We start from the raw sequence: 24,886 nt of genomic DNA on the forward strand, positions 1-24,886 counted from the left end.
TTACAGGTGTGCGTCACCATGCCAGGCCAATTTTTGTATTTTTAGTAGAGATGGGGTTTCCCCATGTTTCCCAGGCTGGTCCCGAACTCCTGACCTCAGGTGACCCACCTGCGTCAGGCTCCCAAAGTGCTAGGATTACAGGTGTGAGCCACTGTGCCCGGCCTAGTTGTTCACTATTTTATATCTTATTGATGTGTGCTTGTGCAAAATTTCTGTAGGAAATCTTGATATTTTGAAATTGTGTTCCAAAAGGCTATACCTGTTTATAGTCAAAATAACAGTGAAGGAAAATATCTGTTTCCCTACAACCTCTTTAACGCTGGGAATAATCAATACTTTAAAAATTATTCCTGTAAAATTAAAGTCTATAACTTAAAATTTTATAAAAATTACATACATGTTCATTGAAGAAATGAAACAGCATAGAATTGTATAAGGTGAAAAGGAAAAATCTTGTTCTTCCCTTCCTACCATCCCATTAGCCAGTATTAGATTTGGTGTGAAGTATTATAAATTTTACTATATAGGAAAAGGTGTTTTGAGGTGTTTATTTTTCTAGTTGTAGAGATAATGAGGATATATTTTTAGCCAAAGCTATCTGTTCATTTATATATTTTTAAGTTACTAAATGGAATGGTGTTTCATTTTTGAGAAAAAAAACATTTTCAGGGTCTTTGGGCTTTTCATCAAATAGGCCCTTGACCAGTGAGATTTATTACCCCAGTTCCCTCTGGATGGTTTCTGCCTTCTTGAATTTCTAGTTTAGATTCTGAGTGAGATTATGTTACTCTGGTTTGAGAGACTGAACCTCTTAATCTTGGAAACTAAACATCCTAATTTACATTTGATCTTCATTCTACATAAGGTAAGGAGCCTAGCTATATTGTGAAAGATTAGATTCACTTCTCTTTAATTTTCACTTGTTTTGGATCTAGTTTGAAGATAAACATCTAAGAATTGCAAAGTCAGAGCTCATCTCTTTGGGATCTGGACTATGTGTAGTTGCATTTAGTAATTCTAATTTCTTTAGGAATTTAGTATGCAGATTCTTCTTTTTATATCTGGCACTGATCTTTTTTTTTTTTTTTTAACTTTCTACTTCTACTGAGCTTTTATTTTTTAATTTTAATGGTTCACATTGGAACAAATGCATATCCTCACGCCATCCACTGTCAAGATAATAATTTATGCTGTTTTGACAGAGTACTCATTTTCTTAGGGAGGAATTATTTTTAGTATTTGTGGAAGAGTTCTCAAGGGAAACGTGAGCCTAGGAGTGATCACAAATCCCCTCTTCTCGTTAGTGCCCGGGGTGCTTACCAACTTGACTGGTGTTTTTCTCTGAATCTTTTCAGAAACTTAGCAGCAATAGGCTGGGCGTGGTGGCTCACGCCTGTAATCCCAGCACTTTGGGAGGCCGAGGCAGGTAGATCACTTGACCTCAGGAGTTCAAGACCAGCCTGGCCAACATGGTGAAACTCTGTCTCTGCTAAAAAATTAGATGGGTGTGGTGGTGCACACCTGTAATTCCAGCTACTTGGGGAGGCTGAGGCAGGAGAAGTACTTGAACCTGGGAGACGGAGTTTGCAATGAGCAGAGATCACGCCACTGTACTCCAGCCTGGGTGACAGAGCGAGACACTGTATCAAAAAAAAATATATATATAGCAATAATGCTTGCTTTCCCCCCTTACTGGAACCATGAAGCTTGTGACTTGCGTTTCTTCTCACATCACCATACAGAAGGAAATTAACTTAGAAACCAGAAAAGGAATTTTCTTGGTGGAATATCAACTTTCCAAAGCTGTCATTGGCATTCTCTCTATTTAAGGACATTTGAATTTGAGTTGTATGTGATTCTGTAGACCCTACCGCTCCTTATTTGGTATGAGGCAAAGTATAAATAAATAACGTTTCTCCAACGTGACATGTAGAGTTGCTTCAGCCATGATTTAACAAAAAGAGAGAGAAAAAGCAAAATATACTCAGAAAAAACATTCTTTTTCATGAGTGGGTAGCTTATTCTTACAGTGACGAGTCACAGATTATCTTTCATTCATTTTGGTGTCATTCTAGAAATTCTTTATAACTGAATTCTGGTTTTCTTTGTAGTAACCCTTCAGGGACTGGGAATTGGAGTTCAGTTCTGTTTAATCTTCTTCCTAGCCCCCCTACAGGAGCTTTAGCAACTTTACTATTCCTGTAGAGGCTCTATTGTCTTTGTCTCTTTACTTGGATTCCTCATTTCTTCCTAAGCTACAAAACCTATAGCTGATCATCCTACTTTTAGTAAGCTCCTGATTGCTCCAGAATGTAGAACGATATTTTTAGATTTATGGAGATGGTTATGGATCTCTTTGGTTCTAAGGGATTCATAGCTCTCTCTCTCATAAGAACTCCTGGTATAGGTAGGGATAAGAAGACATCACAGTGGATATTTTTATCCACTATGTTAACAGTGGTTTGCCAGTTCCACCAGCATGTTTCATTAGAAAGACTTAAATGCTCCTTTGCATATAATAGTGTAATAGAGTCTAATAGCTGAAGCTCTTGTAACTGTTGAGAACATGGACTGTGTAAAACTGACACAAACAGCTAATATCAAACACATAAGTGTATCAGCTATGCAAGTAAGTGTGGGTTTTTTTTTAATATTCTAGAGGTATTAGTGGATATTTCTTTTCTTTTCTTTTTCCTTTTCTTTCTTTTTTCTTTTTTTTTTTTGAGACAGAGTTTTGCTCTTGTTGCCCAGGCTGGAGTACAATGGTGTGATCTCGGCTCACCACAACCTCTGCCTCCCGGGTTCAAGTGATTCTCCTGCCACAGCCTCCCGAGTAGCTGGGACTACAGGCATGCACCACCACGCCTGGCTAATTTTGTATTTTTATTTATTTTTTTGTTTTGTTTTGAGAGCTTTTTTTGCCCAGGCTGGAGTGCAATGGCGCGATCTCGGCTCACCGCAACCTCTGCCTCCCGGGTTCAAGCAATTCTCCTGCCTCAGCCTCCCGAGTAGCTGGGATTACAGGCATGTGCCACCACGCCTAGCTAATTTTGTATTTTTAGTAGAGACGGGGTTTCTCCATGTTGGTCAGGCTGGTCTCAAACTCCTGACCTCAGGTGATCGCCTGCCTCGGCCTCCCAAAGTGCTGGGATTACAGGCATGAGCCACTGCGCCCAGCCATTAGTGGATATTTCTTAGAGTGATGTGTTGCAAAGAAAATGGGTAAGAGGTCCCATTTTCAAAATGGATTAAAGTAAGAAACTTCACGAATGTATAAAACTAATTTTTCCTTGTATTATAAAGTGAGGGAATTGAGATATTGAGCGGTTGGTTCATGTTTAAGTTTCGAAACTAAAGTAGAATAAAGGCTGAATTCCTAATTTATAGGCTGGGGTTTTAGCCATGAGGCAGGTCCCTATAGGTAGAAGAGCCTATACTGTAATGAACTACCATTGTACAGGCTTGGTGAAGGAGGCCTGTAACCTGTATGCAGCCTATTTTCTCCAGCAACATTTCTGTTTTCTTTTTTTGTTTTTTTGAGATGGAGTCTTGCTCTGTCACTCAGGCTGGAGTGCAGTGGAGTGATCATGGCTCACTGCAGCCTCAACCTCCTGGGCTCAACCGATCCTCTCACCTCAGCCTCCTGAGTAGCTGGGACTACAGGTGCACACCACAACGCCCAGCTAATTTTTGTGTTATTTGTATAGACAGAGTTTCGCCATATTGCCCAGGCTGGTCTTGAACTCCTGAGCTCAAGTGATCATCCTGCCCAGCCTCCCAAAGTGCTGGGATTACAGGCGTGAGCCACCACACCCAACTCTAAATATCTTGACAATTGACTTTTCTTTTTTGTTTGTGTTTGGCACAGGCAGTTTCTGTGAGGATACAACTTTATTTTACATATTTTAAAGAATAAATGACCTATACTTGTAAGAGGTTTTACCTGGAAGAGACTTTTTTTTTTGAGACAGAGTCTTGCTCTGTCGCCCAGGCTGGAGTGCAGTGGCGTGATCTTGCCTCACTGCAACCTCTGCCTCCGGGGTTCAGGTGATTCTCATGCCTCAGCCACCCGAGTAGCTGGGATTACAGGCATGCACCACCACGCCAAGCTAATTTTTACATTATTAGTAGAGACGGGGTTTTGCCATGCTGGCCAGGCTGGTCTCGAACTTCTGGCCTCAAGTGATCTCCCCACCTCGGCCTCCCAAAGTGCTGAGATTACAGGCTTGAGCCACTGCGCCTGGCCTGTGGTATGTTTTTTATCCTTTATATCCTGATAAAACAGTAGGTTCAATTTAGGTATCACCTCTTGTGAAGGCTTTCTTAATTCCTCTTCCCCTCTTACCTCCCAGAATCAGCCACTTCCTTCTTTGTGCCACTGTTTTTCCATTGCATTGTATTGCCCTATTTGTTTATAGTCTATCTCACTGTACTAGACTATAAACTTCTTGAGGATATGACCTATATCTCACTCATTTCTATCATCTCCAGTGCCTGGCACACAAAAAGTATTAAGAAAATGTCTTATGAATAAGTGAATGATCAGGATATTAAAAGAACATTTTAAGTATTTAAGTCAGGGATTGAAAACTCAAATGCCTTCAGGGTCGAGGCAGAAGATAAGCAGACCTGGGAGGGACTATGATAACCTGGAGAACATATACTTTATCTAAAAGGAACAGCTGCTACTCAGCCCCAGCCCATTGGTGCCTTGTGGGAATGCTGAGCTTGTCTTGGCCACATCTTTAAATTTTCTAAAAGAAGCCAGACAATTTAGGTTTTTATGTGAAATCTCCCAGCTGTTAAATGTTATCAACTAAGTTTTTTTCAAAAAAGCCTTCTATTGAAATATAACTTAGATACAGAAAAGTGTTTTATGTATTATGGGTGTATAGCTCAATCCATTTTTACAAACTGAACTAATTTTTTATGTGAGCCAAACAAAACTACAAGCCACCAGTTTGCAACTTATAAGTAAGGCCATATGGGGACCCATATAGTTAAGAATCATCTTATAGGTAAAAATGTCTTAAGGAGACACATCAGCCAAATGCAATGTATGGACCTTTTTTGAGTTATGATTCAAAGAAATAAATATAAAAGAGTGTTTATAAAGTAATTTGGGAAATTTGAATCTTGGCCAGCTATTTGATAATATTAAAGGATTATTGTTCATTATTTTAGATGTGATATAGTTGGTTTGTTTTTAGAGCAGCTTTAGTTCATGGCAAAATTGAACAGAAGTTACAGAGAGTTCCCATATGCTCCCTGCCCTCACATACATACAGCCTCCCCAGTTATCAACATCTTGCACCAGTCTGGGCGTTGTGGCTCACGCCTGTAATCCCAGCGCTTTGGGAAGCCAAGGTAAGAGGATCTCTTTAGGCCAGGAGTTCAAGACCAGCCTGTGCAACATAGTGAGACCCCCCGATCTCTACAAACAAAGAAAAATGGGCATGGTGGCGCATGCCTGCACCCAGGAGTTCAGAGCCGCAGTGAGCCATGATCATGTCACTGCATTCCAGCCGGGGTGACGGAGCGAAACTCTGTCTCAAAATAAAAACAACAGCCTGCACCAGGGTGTTATATTAATTGTGTTAGCTGGTGAACCTACATTGACATATCATTATCACCCCAAGTCCATGGTTCATTCTTGGTGGTGGTATACATTGTATGGGTTTTGAAAAATGTATAATGACATGTATCCACCATTATATTATCAGACATAATTGTTTATTAAAAGCATCCTTAGGCTGGGCACAGTGGCTCATGCCTGTAATCCCAGCACTTTGGGAGGCTGAGGGGGGCGGATCACTTAAGGCCAGGAGTTCAAGAGCAGCCTGGCCAACATGGTGAAACCTAGCAACACATACTGAACAATTTTTAGAGGAAAATTGTTATGATGCTGGAATTTGCTTCAAAACAATTTGAGAAGAGTCTGAAAATTGAAGTAAATGAAACAAGATTGACTGTTAATCATTGAAGCTGGCTAGTGAGTACATGGGAGTTCATTATGTTAGTGTTATATTGCATATGTTTGAAATTTTCTGCCTCTGAAAGTAGAACAAGAGTCCAAGTTAAAGCTGAGGCATGATTTTTCTAGGTCTAGGATAATGGGACACACTGCTGATGACAGAATGTAAAATTCTGGAACAAGTCTGCAAAGATAATGGCACTTTCTTATTTTATTTATAGGACCTGAGAGTCAGTATACTAAGACTGCCCAGGAGATTGTGAACGTCTGTTACCAGACATTGACTGAGGTAGGTGGTAAACATGGAGGTCCTAAGCCTGGGCAACATAAGGAGACCCCATAAGGAGACCCCATCTCTACAAAAAAAAGATTTAAAAATTAGTGGGGTCTGGTGGTACACACGCATGTGGTCCCAGCTACTCGTCTGAGGTAGGAGAATCATTTGAGCCTGGGAGGTCAAGGCTGCAGTGAGTCATGACCATATCTCTGCATTCCAGCCTGGGCAACAGCAAGACCCTGTCACAAAAAATAAAAGAGGTCCCCTTGAGATCTAGCTTTTTGAAATCCTGTTCCCTTGAATAAGGAGCTTTCCCTGATTATCCTATTTTAAAATGTAGTATTCCCCACCCCCCCAACTCCACATCCCCTATTTCCTTCCCTGCTTAATTTATTTTGATTATTATCTGTGTCCTGCCACTAGAATATAAGCTCCATGAAGATAGACATTTTTGTCTTTTGTTTACTTTTGTATCCCCAGTACTTAAAATACATGTTGAATGAATTTATTTTCTTTGTTTCTCAGTATGATGAACATTTGACTCAACTTGAGAAGGATATTTGTACAGCTAAAGAAGCAGCTTTGGAGGAAGCAGAATTAGAAAGCCTGGACCCAATGACCCCAGGGCCCTACACGCCTCAGGTGAGTCTGAGGACTAAGTACTTCCTCGTATAGTTTTCTTATTGGTTTGGGAAATTGGGAGCATGTTAACAAATCTGTTTACTGAGATACCATTCTTCTCTGTCCTTCCTCTTCATATGCCTTTCGTGTGCTTTCTTGTCTTCTCAAAGGCCAAGGTGAGTGAGGGCCATGGGTCTTGGTGGCCTTGAATCCAGAAGAGGCAGCTATGGGATGAATGAATGGGGTGGGGCCTTAGTTGTTTAGGCAGTGTTTGGGAATACCAGATCCCTGACCCAGCCATCCTCTGGGTCTCGGGAATTTTCTTGTCCATGAATTTTGGGACTCTAGAACATCCCTAGAGTGTAGACTTCTCAGTTACAGACATGGGCCATATTGTTCCTGTGCCTTACAGACACTTGATTACTCATTCCCTCAGAGATACCTCAGTGTAGCTCAGAAGTCACCCATTTTCCTGGATTGACTCCTAGTAAATGAAGAAAGGTAGTATTAATAATATTCTTAAATGTTCATGTCAAAAGAGTGAGAGAGCAGAATAAATAAGAAATTTTTAGTATTCCTGGTCTAACTGAACCCTTGAAATACACTAAGAGTATATTTCCTCCATACTGTACTCTTAGAGAGTTGCATATTTGAAGAATAGGACTTAACAGAATATCACTGGTGCTTGATTTCTGTATTGGAGGCACTATGGTAGGGTGGAAAGTACATAAGAGTTGACATAAAGCAGGCCTGGGTTTGAGTCTCAGTTCTCCTGCTGTCTAGCTTTGTAATCTTGGAAAGTTAACATCTCTCACTTAGTTTCCTTTTCTCTGAAATCTTTTCAAGATTGTTGTAAACATTAAATGAATTAATTTAATTTGCCCGACACATCTTTATCTGTTCTCTGAGACCCTTTCAAATTTAATCAGATATTTTAATGCAGAACTCTGCCAATTCCCACAGGAAAATTTTTTTTCATTCTATCCAGGTTTCCCTCTGAACTGATAATGCAACCTATGTGACCTCTGTTGGATTATTGCTGTCTCTATATCTCGTTCATGCACTATCCCTATCTATCTTTTACTCTCTCTTTCATCTCACAACCTAGGTTACTGAGGGGCCAGGTATAAAAGAACCCTCAGATACTTCTTCAAGGTCCAGAACAAGGAAAGGCTCTTGGAGCGTGTGGGCAGATTGGGTCAAGGGGGCTTGGGTGAGTGATGTTGCCCAGGAAGGCCCTATTTGCTAATAGGCCCACAGCTTCCACAAGGTACTTTCTGGTAAGTTAAAGCCTGGGTATTAGCCATCATTCCCCAGGAGAGTCTAGCCATTGAATGGTACATGGTTTGCTCATTTCTAGGACAGCCTAAGCCTAGTCCTTTGGTGAGTCAAAGCCTTGGACCCCAAAGTCACCTTCCTTTCTTCACTACGTCTCCCAGACTACCTCAAATGGCTAAGTAAAACCTGTCAGCTATTTCTCTCGAGCATTAGCTGTCATTTGGTGCAGTTAGAGGGTTTCCTATGAAGAGTAGGATTAGATAGTACTGCTTCATTATTCCAGTTCACCTTTTCATCATTCCCTTCACTCACAGTTTAAGATAGTAACCAACTCATTATCTCTTAACCTGAGGAAGGTGTACATGAGTGACTGTCCTTACTTTATTTTCATTACTACTCTCAAACTCAAATGTTATTAGAGTGTGTTTGCAAAAGTGTAACCTGCCTTAATACAATTTTGGTTGTAAGAAGCATGATAGTAATCATACCTTTCAACTTCTGAATGGTGGTGGTCAATAATGTATTTTCTTTTTTTTTTTTTTTTTTGAGACGGAGTTTTGCTCTTGTCACCCAGGCCGGAGTGCAATGGCGCAATCTCGGCTCACCACAACCTTCGCCTCTCGGGTTCAAGTGATTCTCCTGCCTCAGCCTCCCAAGTAGCTGGTTTTACAGGCATGGGCCACTACGCCTGGCTAATTTTGTATTTTTAGTAGAGACAGGGTTTCTCCATGTTGGTCAGGCTGGTCTCGAACTCCTGACCTCAGGCCCGCCTCGGCCTCCCAAAGTGCTGGGATTACAGGCGTGAGCCACCGCGCCCGGCCTAATAATGTATTTTCACTCAACTATTTCCACCTAACTTGGATTGCATCATCTGTTCAGCTTAACACCTTATCTAAAACTGTTGACTTTGCAGTTTTCTGCACTGTGCTGTAGGGTTTTGCAGAAATTTCATCCCCTTATTTTTCCTTTCTTTTGTTCCACACTGGTTTTACCTGCTCTGTAATGCTTTGAATTTTGTTTTGCCTCTGTTTCTCCAAGACCCTCTTCTGAATCAGTTTTGTTTCCTTTTTTAAAAAACACAATGTAACTCATATCTGTTTTATCTGTTGATAAAAGTAACATGTTCGTTAGAGAAAACTGGAAAATAAAAACAAGAAATAAGTTACCTGTAATCACTTCCACCACTCAGAAGTAACATCAGCCAGTGTGAATATTTTTATTTCTTTCATATCTGTAGCGTATGTATTTGTGTTTATAGACACACTTTTAAAATGAAATTGATCAATATGGTTTTGTGTCTTACTCTTTTCACTTTACATTATTTTGTGAGCACTTTATCTAGTCCTTCTTGCCCTCCTGTCACTGAATAGTCCATTTGCTGAATCCCTGTTCTTTTCAGGGCAGAAAACAGGGAAGGGATCTATAATTTATTGAGTACCAGGCATGGGTAAGGAACTTACACATCTCTTAATTCTCACAACAACCCTGTGAGGTAGACATTATCATCCATGTTTTATAGTTGAGTTAATCAAGGCTTAGAGATGTTAAGTAATTTGTTACTCACTAGCAAGTGTTGGAGCCAGGACTCAAACCCAGGACATTTTACTCTAAGGCCTATGATTTTTCACCATGCCATTTTGCTTCGTAGCATCCTCTGATGGGCTCATAAACTATCAAAGCATTCTATGCTCTTGTTGGAATTGAAATTCCTTTATCCCATTTCCTCTTAGATGTCTCCAAATCAAGCAATCAAAATAGCACTGATATGAAGCCTTGGGCCTAAAAAACCAAAAGACAAGGCTTAGAAGAAAACTAGGTTATTGACCAAAAAGGCTGTTAGGACATAAAATTGTCCCATAGCTTTGGTGCATTTCTGCTTCAGGCTTCTGATTACATGCATCAGGCACCTGTCTATTAGAATAGGCAACATTTGTAAGAGTCCCAAAAACTTGTCTGTAAAGCTGTGTCAAACTATGTTTCTCTTTAACTGAATTGCTCTGCATGATCTTTTTCTGCAGTAAATGCCTTAAAGGGGAGTTATCTGTATTTATTTTCCCTTTCCTAGATAGAAGCTAAGTTGTATGTTTTGTGCCACAGCCTCCTGATTTGTATGATACCAACACATCCCTCAGTATGTCTCGAGATGCCTCTGTATTTCAAGATGAGAGCAATATGTCTGTCTTGGATATTCCCACTGCCACTCCAGAAAAGCAGGTAACACAGGTAGGATGTTCTTTTTCTCTTTATAAGATTGGTATTGTGCCTGCAAGTGGGGCTAGCGGAATGGTGATGGTGATGGTGATGGTGATATGTGACATATGTCAAGAATGACTGGGCCCTTTGGCCCTGGGAATGAAAGCTTAGAAATGGGATTTCAAGTTGGGATGGCAGCAGGTCGTGTGACTGGTGTTACATTCTGTCTGTCCCCATGGGCAGAGTCAGGCACAGCAGAACTTCAGGGAAGACACAAGTATGAAAAAAGGGTGTGAAGCATCAGAGTAGCCTGATGGGTGACTAGAGCGACCAACTGCACTCAGACAGTTCAAAATAATTGGCCTACTGTATGTGTATTATAATTTAAATTAAAATTATTTATAAAATTAAATTTTAAAAATTGGCCTTTTCTAGAGGTATCAGAAGATATAGTTTGAAGCCAGAAATTCTACAGGTATTCTCAGTCAGGGTTCCACTGGAAAGTGTAAAACCCAGGAGGGTTTTTCTATCCCAAAGAGTTCAACACAAGCTATAAGGAAAGTTTGGGTTAGAAAGGAAGAGTCTCTTTGTAATGATATAGTAAGAGTAGACTAAGAGCCTTTCCTGTTCTTTGGGTTTTTTACTCTGGCTGTGATTTCCAAAGAATGGGGGAAAATGCGCATGCCTTGAGATGTCTAAACAGCCCCCACTAGCAGTGGGATTGGCTGGGATATCAGGGAGGAGCATCCACCCTGGGTGAGAGCCCTTGGTTAACTCCTCCTACAGGCACGTCCCTCAATGATGTGCTATTTGTGTTCCTTACTCAGATGCGCCAGGGCCGAGGTAGGCTGGGCGAGGAAGACTCTGATGTAGATATTGAAGGGTATGATGATGAGGAGGATGGGAAACCTAAGACTCCAGCCCCAGTGAGTATGCTTACAGAAAGCTTATGGTTACGTTATACCCTTATATGATAGGAGCCCCATCAGTACAGGGCAGGCCAAATCCTAAGATGATATCAGGGGGTCTCCTTAGTGAGCCCCAATCTGACTTTAATCCTTGGGACCAACTAAACAATCTATCCACCAAAAATAATTACTTAACTTCTTGTGAGGCAGCAAGTGGAGGGATGGGCGGCGCGGGGAGGGGGTAGTGCCTGGTGGTGGCTTCTGGTCTCTTACATGGTCAGTTGATAGGACTTTGACCCCCAACTGGTCTCATTCAGGAAGGTGAAGATGGAGATGGTGATCTTGCAGATGAAGAGGAAGGAACTGTACAACAGCCTCAAGCCAGTGTCCTGTATGAGGATTTGCTTATGTCTGAAGGAGAAGATGATGAGGAAGATGCTGGGAGTGATGAAGAAGGAGACAATCCTTTCTCTGGTAGGCCTCGACCATTGCTTCTATTCCTTTTATAACTCACTATAGCATCCTCAGGACTGGACTGGATAGGCGCTCTTGGCCACATATGCTTTTATTGGAAGCCGCCTCTTTTATTGAATTCCTATTAATAGACCTGAGAGTACTGAGCACTCAGGCGTAGGGTGATCATATTCATTAGCAGGAGGTACAAAAGACAACAGTGGAAAAGACAGTGCCTAAGTAACAGCTTTGATCTGGATACTTGTTAAAGGCTGGGCACAGTGGCTCATGCCTGTAATCCCAGCACTTTGGGAGGCCAAGGTAGGAGGAACACTTGAGACCAGGAGTTTAAGACCAGCCTAGGCAACATAGCGAGACCCTGTCTCTACAAAAAGTAAATAAATAAAAATTAGCTGGGTGTGGTGCTGAGTGCCTGTAGTTCCAGTTAGGAGGCTGAGGCAGGAGGATCGCTTGAGCCCAGGACTTCAAGGCTGCAGTGAGCCATGATCATACCATTGCACTACAGCCTAGGCAACATAGTGAGACTGTCTCCAAAGAAAAAGAAAAAAAGATGAGAACAGAATGATCAAGTGTTATATGTGGCAACAGGGAAGGAAAATTAAGAAAAATCCTGTTTGGGGATATTTTGTGGATTAATGGCAATGGCTGAGGAAAAGTATGGGAGTAGATGGTAGAAAAAATACAGACAGGTTGGCATGAGATGGAAAAGAAAATTGTTATTTAGATTCAGATTCTAAACTACAAACCTTGCTGCTGTTGACCCTAGGCGGTTATAAGAGGCATTTGAGGAGAGGAGTATAGGAGTGTAGATGTGTGAGAGTTACTAGTTTGGGAAGATCAAGCCAAAGATCAAGTTAAATCTGTCAAGCTTAACTCTTGATGAACCAGAATCTGTCTCTTTTTACAGCTATCCAGCTGAGTGAAAGTGGAAGTGACTCTGATGTAGGATCTGGTGGAATAAGACCCAAACAACCCCGCATGCTTCAGGAGAACACAAGGATGGACATGGAAAATGAAGAAAGCATGATGTCCTATGAGGGAGACGGTGGGGAGGCTTCCCATGGTTTGGAGGATAGCAACATCAGGTAATCGGCAGCAACATGCTACAGGGCTGTGGCATCAGTGCCCAGCTATGATGTTGAGGGGCCCAGCATCAGATTACTTTTCATCCATCAAACATTTCCTGGGCACCTACTAGGGCCAGGCACTGTGCTAGGCCCTGGGGATACACAGAGGAACAAAACATATCCTGCCCTTGAGGAGCTCACAGCCTAGTGGAAGAGACTGACACAAACAAATCATTACAAATACAATGTGATAAGTGCTATAGCATAAGTAAGACAAAGTGCCAAGGCACCACTGAGAAGGGAGTGTCTCAGTCTGCTTGGAGTTATCAGGGAAAGTTTCACAGACAAGGGAACATTTGAATTGGGCCTTAAAAGATTAATAGGAGTTTACTAAGTAGGTAGTATGGCAGGGGGTGGGGAGATCTTTATAGGTGGAACAGTGTGTTCAAAGACGCAGAAGTAGAACACAAAGTATGTTCCAGAGCAAATGGAAGTTGTTGGGGAGTTTAGGCTCCAGGAGTGTAGCAAGGGGGATTATATTGTGAAGGACTTTAAAAGGCATGCTAAGACCTTTGGACCTTAACCTGTGGGTAATAGGAGTCATCAGTTTAAGGAAAAGGAAGTAACATCAAATTTGTATAACTTAGGACAATGTGAGACAGATGATGAGGATATTAACAGGGACTTGTCAGGAGTGGGGAAAATAAAGGGACATAAAGAGGTAAGGAGGTTAGATGAATAATGAATGGAGATGTCTGGTAGAGGAAGAGGAAGAATACGCATTAGATGGGGCAGGAAAGGAGGAAAAAATGGATTTGGATTTGGCTTTGGACATGTTGGATACATCTAACCAGCAAGCAGATAATATGCAATAACATTGTAAACAAATTAAAATTTTTTACTTCAGCACATATTTATCATAAGTACAAAAACAACTAAGATATGGTCCCTTCCTTCAAGGAGATCAGTCTAGTAGGAAACCTAAAACAGGTAAAACAGGCAATCATAGTGTAATATGAAAAGTGCTATGCTAGGCAACCACAGGGTTTTTCTAGGACTTGGGTAGAGGTGGGGAGGGAGGGGAGCTGGCTAGAGAAGGAAATTGAGCCAAATATGAATAGGAATTAGCTAAACGAATAAGAAAGCAATGAGCATTCCAGAGACTAGGAAGAGCCTATATGAAGACACGGGCATGAAATACTTTACAGGCATGAAACACTTTCAGAGAACACACATAGCTCAGTGTGACTGGAGATTTTTTGATTGATCCATGTAAGATCTATAATTCATGTGATAGAAATGACTTAAAGAGGTAGGTAAATACCAAATCATGAAGGGCCTGAAAGTTCTGGGCAGTCATTGAATGAGAATAGTATGACCAGATTTACATTTTAGAAAGATTGTCCTGTGCCCCAAAAGAAAAATGGTCAAAGGCATGAACTAATTTACAAAGGAAATGTAAATGGCCAATATATCATATGAAAAAATAACTTCCAGCCAGGCGCGGTGGCTCATGCCTATAATCCCAGCACTTTGGGAGGCCGAGGCAGGCAGATCACAAGGTCAAGAGATCTAGACCATCCTGGCCAACATGGTGAAACCCTGTCTCTACTAAAAATACAAAAATTAGCTAGGCCTGGTCACACCTGTAGTCTCTGCTACTCAGGAGGCTGAGGCAGGAGAATCGCTTGAACCCGGGAGGCAGAGGTTGCAGTGAGCCGAGATCGCGCCACTGTACTCCAGCCTGGCGACAGAGCAAGACTCAGTCTCAAAATAATAATAATAATAATAATAATAATAATAATAATAACTCCCCTAATAAAGAAATGCAGTAAAACCATGAAGTGCAATTTTTTACCTATCATGTTGGTGATTAAAGTGAATGATAATGCCTAGTGTTTGGAAAGGCTATGAGGAAAAAGGCATTCTCAAACTACTGGTGGCAATGTCGATTGATAAAAATGGGGTGGTTTGGAGAGAGGCTTATTTATTTATCATCATAAATAAAAACATTTAAAAATGTGCATCCCCTTTGGCCCAAAAAATCCACATCTAGGAAATTATTTTATGGGAATAATTAACATACCATCAAGATGTTTGTGTAAGGATGTTTAATGACAGCATTGTTTCTAATAGTGGAATAATTGGAGACAGCTTAAATGTCCTAGTGAGAGACTGTTAAGTCATGTTACAGCCATATGTGGAATACCATGTAGCTATTAAAATTATGCTATAGACGTTATGTTTATTGACATGGAAAGATAGATGTTCATTATAATCATTAATGAAGAGGGCAGATTTCCTGGAGAGTATGTAGAGTATCCCGATTTTGTAAATTAAAAAAAATGTTTAAGCATCTAAAGTTCACAAAAAATTTTGAAAAGTAGTATACCAAAAGATTATCTCTGGATGATGGTTATTGATGATTTTTTTAAATTTTTTTTCTGGTGTATATTCTAATTTTTTTAACCAGTGAACGTGCATTACCTGTGTGATTTTTTTTTTCAAGTAAAATTAAGAATAAACAAACAAACAAAAAAATAAAGAGCACTCTGGCAGAAGTGTGAAGAAGTAATTGGAGGAGAGCAAGACTGGAGGCATGACGACTTATTTCAGTAGTGCAGGCCAGAGATAACAAAGGACTAAGCCAAGGCAGGTAGAGTAGGGATGGAAAGGAGGGGATAGAGACAAGATATATTGAAGAGAGAATCTTCAGGACTATTGACTAATTGGATACTGTAAGTGGTAGATGAAACCATGAGGCTGTCAGAGCATTTATGGTCATGTAAGATGGCAGTGTGTTGTTCAGGTGTAAGGGAGTTTCTTCCATTCAGGTTCTTGTGTATATGATGTTGGCAAGTTGATGTTTTTGAACAGGGTCATTTTACTCTCAGGGACATGTAGAATAGTCCAGAACCAGTCACTTTAGTGTCCAGGGGAGGTGAGATGGGCTGATCCTTTGGTGGCACTGAGAATGGGAATGGTCAGCTAGAGGATGGTGTCCGAGCTTGAGAGATGACATGTTTCTCTTCTCAGTTATGGGAGCTATGAGGAGCCTGATCCCAAGTCGAACACCCAAGACACAAGCTTCAGCAGCATCGGTGGGTATGAGGTATCAGAGGAGGAAGAAGATGAGGAGGAGGAAGAGCAGCGCTCTGGGCCGAGCGTACTAAGCCAGGTCCACCTGTCAGAGGACGAGGAGGACAGTGAGGATTTCCACTCCATTGCTGGGGACAGTGACTTGGACTCTGATGAATGAGGCTTCCTTTGGGCCTCCTTGGTCAGCCTTCCCTGTTCTCCAGCCTAGGTGGTTCACCTTTCCCCAATTTGTTCATATTTGTACAGTATCTGATCCTGAAATCATGAAATTAACTAACACCGTAGCCTTTTTAAAAGTAGTAAGTAAATGATAATAAATCACCTCTCCTAATCTTCCTGGGGCAATGTCACCCTTTGATTTAAAACAAAGCAACCCCCTTTCCCCTACCACTACCAAAAAGAGCAAGCTCATTTTTCTGTGTCCTCCTTTATTTAACTCCATTTATTGCTTTTGGTATAATTTTTCCCTGGGGAAGGAGGGGAAATTATGAAAGAACTAGTAACTTTATGTCCTCTTGATGTATTAGGAAATTTCTGGCCAGGCGTGGTGGCTCACACCTGTAATCTCAGCACTCTGGGAGGCCGAGGCGGGCAGATCACCTGAGGTCAGAAGTTCGAGACCAGCTTGGCCAACATGGCGAAACCTCATCTCTATTAAAAATACAAAAATTAGCCAGGCGTGGTGGCGTATGCCTGTAATCCTAGCTACTCGGGAGGCTGAGGCAGGAGAATTACTTGAACCCAGGAGGCACAGGTTGCAGTGAGTGGAGGTCACGCCACTGCACTCCAGCCTGGGTGAAAGAGTGAGATTCCGTCTCAAAAAAAAAAAATTTTTTTCCAAGCATGGTATCATCTCACTTTTCTAATTTACAGGCTGGAGCAGTTGAGAGCCCTCCTGCTGGGACAGAGAATTGGGTTCTAGTGGACCCTGTGCTACAGTTAAACCTGTGAGACAAACCGCCCATTATTTTATTATTTATTTAATTACGCAATGCCTAGTTCCTAAATGGATTGGAGGCAAATTACCGTAAATTTTGAAACAGCCTATATGTCAGAAATGATAATGTTGCCACCTAAATGTTTTCTGTCCCTCCCACCCAGGGGAAATGGTAGGAAAATGGTAAGTTTCTTAGGGCAAAGACTGTGTCTTCTGTTTCTTTTCATGCTTAGGATATGGTTCTGTGCATAGTAGGTACTCAGTAAATGTTCCTAGAATCATAAAATCCTCAATAGATAATGTTACTGAGCATCTGCTTTTCATGATAAGCACTCTATCAGATCCTTGGGATGCAAAGGTAAATAAGACAAATCCCTTTTACCCAAAGAGCTCACCATTGAGTTGGGGGAGGGAAAGTGGAATTCAAAACATGTTAATAAATCATCATAGTACTGTGAGATAAGTGCAATTAAGAAGCTAGTTATAAAGTATAGGGGAAATAGAGGAGTAATCATGTCTGAAAAGTCAGGGAAGTCTTCCTAGAGGTAATTTTTAAGCTGATTGTTTTAGAATTAGTAGAAGCTTGCCAGATGGAAAAGTCCAGGCAAAGTGTAACAAGAATGGGAAAGGCCACAGTCTAGAAATGGCAGAGTGTGTTCCTAGTTTGTTTGTTTGTTTGTTTGTACCTGCCTTGTTCCAGGAAGGATTCAGTGTGGTTTATATTCCAGTCCTTTAATGCTGGAATGGCTGAGATGAGACTGAAAGATGGGCAGGAAGTATATCATCACAAGCTTTGTGTTTGATGTTAATGTGTATGATTTTTATATTATGGAAAATAAGCTCTTAGAGGAGTGATGTAATCAGGTTTGTGTTTTAGAAATCTGTGTAATGAATGAATGAAGAAAGAAATTGAAGAATCACGTAACAGATATATGTGATCCCATTTTTGTAAAAGAACCATGTGTGTTTATTTATATGTGTTTGTATATATACTTGTGTATGCAAAGGTAAAAGTCTGAAAGGATATATGCTAACTGTTCACAATGATAATCCCCCAGGAATGGGATTGGAGGGGAGGGGGCTTCTGTGTTTGTTATGTATGCTGGGTGGGGTATTGTGCTTTTATTTCTGTATTGTTTGAATTTTTTTACAAGTATGTATTATTTTTGTAATAAAAATTTTAAAAAATTCCAGCAGTAGTGTGGAGAATGGTTTGGATGGATCTAGTTCAAGTAAGAGAGAATGGAGCCCAAACTGGTGCTATGGCATTGGGATGGGGAGGAGGGGGATGGATTTGAGAGATCTTTAGGGAGTAGGACTTGGCATTTGGGGGTAGAGAAGGAGGAATGGAAGGTGGCTTCCAGAATTTTGGGGGGATTGGGTGAGTACATGGTATTCGTTGGTTCATTTCAACATTTATCATGCCACCTATTTTTGTTTTGTTTTTTTAGATGGAGTCTCCCTCTGTTGCCCAGGCTGGAGTGCAGTGGTGTGATCTCGGCTCACTGCAACCTCCACCTCCCAGGTTCAAGCGATTTTCCTGCTTCAGCCTCCTGAGTAACTGGGATTACAGGCACGCATCACCACACTGGGCTGATTTTTGTAGGCTGGAGTGCAGTGGTATGATCTCAGCTCACTGCAACCTCCGCTTCCTGTGTTCAAGTGATTCTTGTGCCTCAGCCTCCTCAGTAGCTGGGATTACAGGCGCCTGCCATCATGCCCAGCTAATTTTTGTATTTTTAATAGAGACGGAGTTTCACCATGTTGGCCAGGCTGGTTTCGAACTCCTGACCTCAGAGGATCCGCCCACCTTGGCCTCTCAAAGTGCTGGGATTACAGGCGTGAGCCACCGCGCCCAGCCAAGATGGGGCTTTACCATGTTGGCCAGGCTGGTCTAGAACTCTTGACTTCAAGCAATCCACCTACCTTGTCCTCCCAAAGTGCTGGGATTACAGGCATGACCCACTGTGCCTGGCCAAGCCACTTGTTTTTATAAGCAGCCTGCCAGATGCTGATAGAGAAGTAAGATATAGTCCCTGATTGCAAGGAACTTAAGGTCTAGAATGAGAGGTAGATATGTAAATAAACAAGTTTAATAAAAAAATGATCATTGCAATAAATATTTACAAGAATCCGTGGTGAGAGGAAAAAGTTCTTGACTCTTTACGAAGTAGGAACAAGAATGCTTCACAGAGGAGACCCTTAAAAAAATCATGAAGAGTGGAAAGGAATTTACCAGATGTTCATAGGGGTGGGATGGGAGGGCATTCTAAGCAGAGGGAACAGAATGCTTAGGAGCATGAAGCAACATGTTCATAGAACTACATATAGACGGCTGGAATGTAGGGAACCTATGTAGTATAGTGATCACAAGCTCAGGATCAAATGCTCATTTTAAAGCAATCACTCTGGCAGCAGTATGAAAATAGAGTGGAGAAGGGGTGGTGCCAGATAAGAGATGCTGGAGACCTAAACTGACTGGGGCACTGACAGCAGGGATGGAATGAGTGGTATATCTTGGTGACTGATTGGATAATAGAAGATAAGGGAGTGGAACCTAGGTTTCTGATTTGGGTGACTGGATAAATGGTGATGCCATTTACTGAACAGGTTGAGGGTAGAAGGTAGGGGAAACAGCTAAGCTTAGTTTTGAAGCATGTAAGTTTGAAGTATGGTATGTATAAAGTTTAGGATTTGTACAATCTTGGAAGTAGGTGAGATCACCCGGGAAGCATGTGTAGAGTCAGAGTATGGAGGATAGACTCCTGGTGAAGACCAGTATTTAGGGGTGGTTAGAAATAGAAAACCTGAAGAAGAATATTTCTCAAACCAAGGAAAGGATTTAAGGAAGAGAAAAAGACAACATATTTACCACAGAAAAGTAAAATAAAGTCAGACCCAAGAAAGAGCATTTGGATTTGGCAACTAGCAGGTCCCTGGTGACCTGAGCGATCAAAAGCAGTTTTTACAGAGTAGTGAGATTGTAATCTCACCAGCAGTGGGGCAAGGAACAAATGGGAGGTGAGGAAGTGATTACACAGATAATAGACTACTCTTTCAAGAAGCTAGGGAGACGGACAGTCTTAAAATGGAAGATAAATAAGTATACCTATGTAGGCTTAGGGAAAGAAAGCAAGAGAGGATAATTGTTAGAAGGACCTGTGAAAACAGGAGAGGATGTTAGCTAACATAGGTAGAGATATTGCCTTAAGAGGAGAGATCTCTTCTCCTGAGATAAAGAAAAGAATGGATGTAGTTATATATTATTGTGTAGATAGGGAGATGGGAAATTGAGTTCATGCTTCATAGCTTCAGCTTCCTCTGTGAAACTAAGATCATCCTTGTGACAAAAGTGAAAATGGGAATGAGAGCTGGAATACTATCCTACTGTGGGGGATAATGAGAAACTGGAAACAAGCTAAATGTCCAGTAGCAGAGAGATTGAATTATGGTATATCCATTCAGTGAAAAACTATGCAGCTGTTAAAGGAAAATTGGCTGGGCGCGGTGGCTCATGCCTGTAATCCCAGCACTTTGGGAGGCCGACACGGGTGGATTACTTGAGGTCAGGAGTTTGAGACCAGCCTGACCAACATAGTGAAACCCCATCTCTACTACCAAAAAAAAAAAAAAAAAAAGCATGGTGGCACGTGCCTGTAATCCCAGCTACCCGGGAGGCTGAGGCAGGAGAATTGCTTGAACTTGGGAGGCAGAGGTTGCAGTGAGCCAAGATTGTGTCATTGCACTCCAGCCTGGGCAACAAGAGTGGAACTCGGTCTCAAAAAAAAAGGAAAATCTATATGTGCTAGTGTGAAAAGATATTCTTGAAAAAACTGGTAGGGTTTGATTTCATTTGTTTGGAGAGCAAAGGGGAATAAATCCATGTTTGTATACCCACAGAAAAGATTGGGCAAGATGCACTTCAGACTGTTAACACCTCGAAGAATGAGGTGGAATTGGGAGTGGGGGTTCATTTTTTTCACTTCAGACCTTTCTAAATAAGTCTAGGCAGGCCTGGCACGGTGGCTCATGCCTGTAATCACAGCACTTTGTAGGGCTGAGGCAGCTTCATCACCTGAGGTCAGGATTTCGAGACCAGTCTGGCCAACATGGTGAAACTTTACATGTCTACTAAAAATACAAAAATTAGCTGGGTGTAGTAGCGTGTGCCTGTAAGTCCCAGTTACTCAGGAGACTGAGACAGGAGAACTGCTTGAACCTGGAAGGCGGAGGTTGCAGTGAGCCAGGATCGTGCCACCGCTCTCCAGCCTGGGTGACAGAGCAAGACTCCATCTCAAAAAAAATAAGTCTAAGCATTTTTGTTTTTAATCTTATAGTCACTGATGAAAATGGGAGCTGGAGCTGACTAGGGATCCATGAAAGGATTACTGGATGCTTAATGTACAAGCAAAGTTGAAGACTTAATTTAAAATGGTACCAACTTATTATGGTGTGATTTTTTTCCTTTATTTTATTTTTATTTTTATTTTTTTGAGTCGGAGACTTGCTCTGTCACCCAGGCTGGAGTGCAGTGACGCGATCTCGGCTCACTGCAACCTCTGCCTCCTGGGTTCAAGTGATTCTCCTGCCTCAGCCTCCTGAGTAGCTGGGATTACAGACACATGCCACCACGCCCGGCTAATTTTTTGTATTTTTAGTAGAAATGGGGTTTCACTGTGTTAGCCAGGATGGTCCTGATCTCCTGACCTCGTGATCCGCCCACCTCGGCCTTGCAAAGTGCTGGGATTACAGGCATGAGCCACCGCGCCCGGCCTGTTTTTCCTTTAAAGGTACTTAGCAACACAACTGGTCAGGGTGTAGAAGCACAGATAGTAAAGCAGTCTGGGATGAAGACCTGGTTATAAGGAATAGATTGGTGAATTTCATTTCATTTCAGTAACCCTTTCTTGACTATACCAAGCACTGTGCTAGGTGCTGTGAATACCGCTCACAGTCTAGTGTTGGACAAGTCCATGCAAGAGTGTGATAAGTGAAATGATAAAATACCTATGGTGTACTTTGAAGGTACAGAGTAACCCCAACTCTGGATCTAAGGGAAACCTTTCCAGAGACTACTAGCTTGAATTAGGCAAAGAAAGCAATGGGGGTAGGGAATGGATATCATTCCAGGCAGGAAAAATAGCATATGCAAGGAGCCTGTGACTAAAAAATTAGGAATGGTTAGAGCATGGTGCACATGGAAGGGCTGGCAAGAACTGAAACTGAGGAATTAGCCAGTGTCCAGATCTGGAGAGCTCTGTATGCTTTGCTAAAGAATTTGGACTTTATCTTAAAGGCAGTGGGGATCTGTTGAAGGACTGGGATCATTTCTGCAGCAATTCAGAATGTGGATGGTAGAAGAGCAGGACTGGAAATGGTTATGGCAGTCATTAGGTGAGACACGAATCAGCTGTAAGGCAGGAACAGTGGTCACAGATTTGAGAGAATTTAGGAGGTAGAATCTGTATAAGACTTGATGACTGATTAGATGTGGATTAGTCAGTCAATATTCATTAAGTCTAATGGATACCAGGCATTATTCTAGATCAGGGGTGTCCAATCTTTTGGCTTCCCTGGGCCACATTGAATTGTCTTGGGCCACACATAAAATACAGTAACGATAGTCCACATAAATCTAATTTTTTTGTTTGTTTTGCAGAGCTAGCTGAGGTTTTATTTTGGACCAAAAAAAAAAAAAAAAAAGGCAGTTGAATTGTTTCGTAGCTGGAGGCATGGGCAAGGGGGGTCCCCAGGCAGTAAACTCCCCCGCAGGTGGGCTGAGGGCTAGGGCTGAGCCTTAGGTGGGTCTCCCATTCCCTGTGCTCCCTTGCACAGCGGCCTCCCTCCTGGGCTCTATGGAAGCCGCAGGAGGGGCAGGCTGGGAGGGGCTGCCGCAGCTGTTCACTTGGGCAGGACATCAGAGGACTCAGACACCAGCTTCCCATCGCGGGTCTCGATCTTCTTCACACCCATGGCCCTGGTGGAGCTGGTGCGGCTGAAGAAGCTGGAGCCCGTGCCAGAGCCAAAGCTGGAGCCCAGGCCATAGCTGAGGCAGGGGCTTGTGAGGCCCCCATAGGTCAAGCTCAGACCACCTGCATAGCCGCTGGTGGTCTTTGTATGGAGACTCATGTTCTGCATCCCAGACTCCACCCGGTTCTCCTCGCCCTCCAGCAGCTTCCTGTAGGTGGCGATCTCGATGTCCAGGGCCAGCTTGACATTCATCAGCTCCGGGTACTCACGCAGCTGCCACGCCAGGTCCTGTTTGGTCTGCTGCAGGGCTACCTCCAGCTCGGACAGCTTGGCATTGGCATCCTTAACAGCCAGCTCCCCAGGCTGCTCGGCATCTGTGATGGCGGCCTCCAGGGAAGCCCTCTGGCCTTTAAGACTGTCAATCTCAGCCTGGAACCGGCTGATATTCCAGTTCGTCTCAGAGTTCTCAGTCTTTGTACACTGTAGGTCAAACCCATGCTTCCCAGCCAGCGTCTGCAGCTCCTCATACTTGATCTGGTACATGCTTTCATCTCAGCCTGGCTGTGGTTGGCAATCTTCTCGTAATGCGCCTTGACCTCAGCAGTGGTGCTGTCTATGTCCAGGGAGCGGCTGTTGTCCATGGACAGCACCACAGATGTGTCCGAGATCTGGGACTGCAGCTCCCAGATCTCCTCTTCATACAGCTGCCTGAGGAAGTTGATCTCGTCAGTCAGCCCTTCCAGGTGAGACTCCAGCTCTACTTTGTTCGTGTAAGCTTCATCCACATCCTTCTTGATGAGGACAAATTCATTCTCCATCTCTGTACGCTTATTGAGCTCATCCTCATACTTGTTCTTGAAGTCCTCCACCAGCCCGTGCATGTTGCCAAGCTCTGTTTCCAGCTTCAGCTTCTCCTGGCCCAGAGTCTCCAGCTGCCGCCTAAGTTTGTTGATGTAGCTCTCCAACGTGTTGTCCATGTTGCTCCGAGCCATCTTCTGTTGCTGCAGGAGGCTCCGCTTGGTCTCCAGCATCTTGTTCTGCTGCTCCAGGAACTGTACCTTGTCTATGAAGGAGGCAAACTTGTTGAAGGTCTTGATCTGCTCCTTCTCCTGGGTGCGCACGGCCTGGGTGTTGGGGTCCACCACCAGGTTAAGGGGGCTCAGCAGGCTCTGGTTGACCATGACGGTGGTGATGCCTCCATGCTACTGGCCCCACCATAGCCTCTGCCCAGGCCACCCTGGAAGCTGCTGCTGCCCACTTGGGAGAAGCTCAAGGAGCTGATGCAGGCACCAGGCCCACTCATGTAGGAGTGGCTGCTGAAGCCCCAGGGGCCAGAGGTGGACACCTTGTAGGACTTCTGGATCACCCTGATGGACATGGTGGAGGCAGAAGTGGAAGCAGTTAGGCTGAACCAGGCGGAGATCCCAGAAGGAGCAGAGAACTTGCTTCTTGGTCCTCATAATGTTTTAAGAAAGTTTATGAATTTACATTGAGCCGCATTCAAAGCCATCCTGGGCCGCATGTGGCCTGTGGGCCACAGGTTGGACAAGCTTTTTCTAGATACAGCAATGAATAAAGCAGCCCCTTCCCTCAAAGAGCTTAGAATTTAGTGAAGGAAGGACACAATAACAAATAAGAGTGAGAAGCACTATTCAGAAAATAAAAATGATGTGAGAGGGTGTGGGTGAGGGTGCTAGTTTTTTGTTTTGTTTTGTTTTGTTTTTTTGAGACAGTCTCACTCTGTCGCCCAGGCTGAGTGCAGTGGTGCTATCACAGCTTGCTGCAGCCTCAATCTCCTAGGCTCACGTGATCCTCCCACCTCAGCCTCCTGAGAAGCTGGGACTACAGTCACTTGCCACCACACTCGGCTAATTATTTTTTGTATTTTTTGTAGAGACAGAGTCTTGCTATGTTGCCTGGGCTGGTCTTGAACTCCTGGACGCAAGCAGTCCCTCCTGCCTTAACCTCCCAAAGTGCTGGGATTACTGGCGTGAGCCACTGCACCCGATCAAGGGTGCTAATTTAATGGTCAGGGAAGACCTTGCTGAGTAACTGTCATTGGCATACAAATATACATGTATTATTTTG

The 24,886-nt window shown here is 42.7% G+C and overlaps 1 protein-coding gene and 1 pseudogene across 6 annotated transcripts in view; one reads left to right on the top strand and one right to left on the bottom strand.

Moving 5' to 3' along the window:
* TAF1 (TATA-box binding protein associated factor 1) overlaps positions 1-18,021 on the top strand; it is a 96,825-nt gene extending 78,804 nt beyond the window's left edge. For 3 of the 6 annotated variants that reach the window (XM_063721040.1, XM_024240824.3, XM_024240823.3), the window contains exons 33-38: positions 6,196-6,263; positions 6,777-6,893; positions 10,248-10,373; positions 11,569-11,725; positions 12,633-12,810; positions 15,829-18,021. In XM_063721040.1, the coding sequence (XP_063577110.1) occupies positions 6,196-6,263; positions 6,777-6,893; positions 10,248-10,373; positions 11,569-11,725; positions 12,633-12,810; positions 15,829-16,051 (869 nt within the window). In that variant the 3' untranslated portion in view covers positions 16,052-18,021. Of the gene's footprint in view, positions 1-6,195; positions 6,264-6,776; positions 6,894-10,247; positions 10,374-11,170; positions 11,270-11,568; positions 11,726-12,632; positions 12,811-15,828 lie in introns of all 6 variants that reach the window. The other 3 variants (XM_024240821.3, XM_024240822.3, XM_024240820.3) reach the window with 2 other exon arrangements.
* Positions 18,022-21,280: 3,259 nt separating this feature from the next.
* LOC112130864 (keratin, type II cytoskeletal 8-like) lies at positions 21,281-24,191 on the bottom strand (annotated as a pseudogene).
* Positions 24,192-24,886: the final 695 nt, after the last annotated feature.

Source organism: Pongo abelii, chromosome X (genome assembly GCF_028885655.2).
Source record: "Pongo abelii isolate AG06213 chromosome X, NHGRI_mPonAbe1-v2.0_pri, whole genome shotgun sequence".
Classification (NCBI taxonomy): Eukaryota; Metazoa; Chordata; class Mammalia; order Primates; family Hominidae; genus Pongo; species Pongo abelii.